The 1,182-nt window shown below is 51.9% G+C and overlaps 1 protein-coding gene across 2 annotated transcripts in view; it reads right to left on the bottom strand.

Annotated features, from left to right (window-relative positions):
• Positions 1-1,182, bottom strand: part of TMEM63A (transmembrane protein 63A) — a 27,052-nt gene that overhangs the window by 23,940 nt on the left and 1,930 nt on the right. For both annotated transcript variants that reach the window (XM_019659035.1, XM_019659034.1), the window contains exon 2: positions 541-620. In XM_019659035.1, the coding sequence (XP_019514580.1) occupies positions 541-620 (80 nt within the window). The remainder of the gene's footprint in view (positions 1-540; positions 621-1,182) is intronic.

Genomic DNA, 1,182 nt, shown 5'->3' on the forward strand with positions numbered 1-1,182 from the left:
CATCCGGAGCCGGCTGAGTTAGGACCATCGGCTGGCACTGACCCAGAAGAAGGACAGAAACAGCTAACTCATATCCCATTCTTAGCCTGTCTCACCTCATCCCAGGCCCAAACTAATGAATTTCAAAGATGCACTTGAAAATATTCAAGGTGAGAAAGAAAACTGGCATCCTCCTCCTCAGATGATAAAAAAAAAACCCTAAGAATCTAAAGGAACTAGGTTTCCTCTGTAGCCCGAAGCCAGCAAGGTCCATGGCCAAAGCCCCAGGAGAGAGCTGGAGGTGTGGGCTTTGGTTTTCTCAGCAGCACAATGACAGTAATGTGGCTGACCTCATGGGTCTGTGGTACAGAGTGGAGAGAACACAGTGTCTGGTTCAGGCCTGGCAGATGCACCCAATGAACATGATATAATATCAGCATCATGTGTGGGCCTTGCCTGGTGGGCCCCAGTCCGTCTCTCGCTCTCACTCCCTTGCTCTCTCTCTCTCTCACACACACACACACACACTCACTCACATCCAAGGTGATATGCCTTTTTTACCTGTCTGCTTCTGACACCAGGGCAATGCGGCCGTAATCCCAGACTCTTCTTCTTATGAATGAAAACACCAATATTAAAAACTGAAAGTGGAAAAGAAACCAAGTGAAAGCACACTGGATGGCTTCTAATGAGAAGAGACAGCTGTCTTAGGGGCTAAGCCCACCTGCCTAGGCTCAGCGGGGCTAGAAGGGCCTTGGAGATCATCCAAGCCCAGAGGGGGTGCTGAGCTGCCCAAAGCCACACAGCGCAAAGTCCTGATACTTTGCTCACCCCCCTTCCTCAGCTCCTGTCACCTGTTCCCACGTCATGAAGGCCATCAACGCTGACACCAAGCTTGCCCCAGCGCCCTCCCAGTAGAGCACATGAGCCCTGTCCTTTGTCCTCAAGCAGCACTGACAGCCACAACCTTCCTCAGTCCTGATCTGTCTGCAGCGGCCCCTGAGCAGGACGGCAAGGGCTGGCCTCACAGCAGCCCTGGGCAGCAGCTCCCGTCTTCATTTTACATAGAATTTCATGTTTAATGCCTGAACCCAGGTAGCAGAGCACCCCAGGCGGAGCTGGAAGTTGATGATATATTTTCAAAGGCAGGTGAGTCACGTTGTAAGATACAACAAAGGCTGCTCAGCAAGGGCCTGCCCTCTC

This window comes from Hipposideros armiger, unplaced genomic scaffold, assembly GCF_001890085.2.
Source record: "Hipposideros armiger isolate ML-2016 unplaced genomic scaffold, ASM189008v1 scaffold_293, whole genome shotgun sequence".
NCBI lineage: Eukaryota > Metazoa > Chordata > Mammalia > Chiroptera > Hipposideridae > Hipposideros > Hipposideros armiger.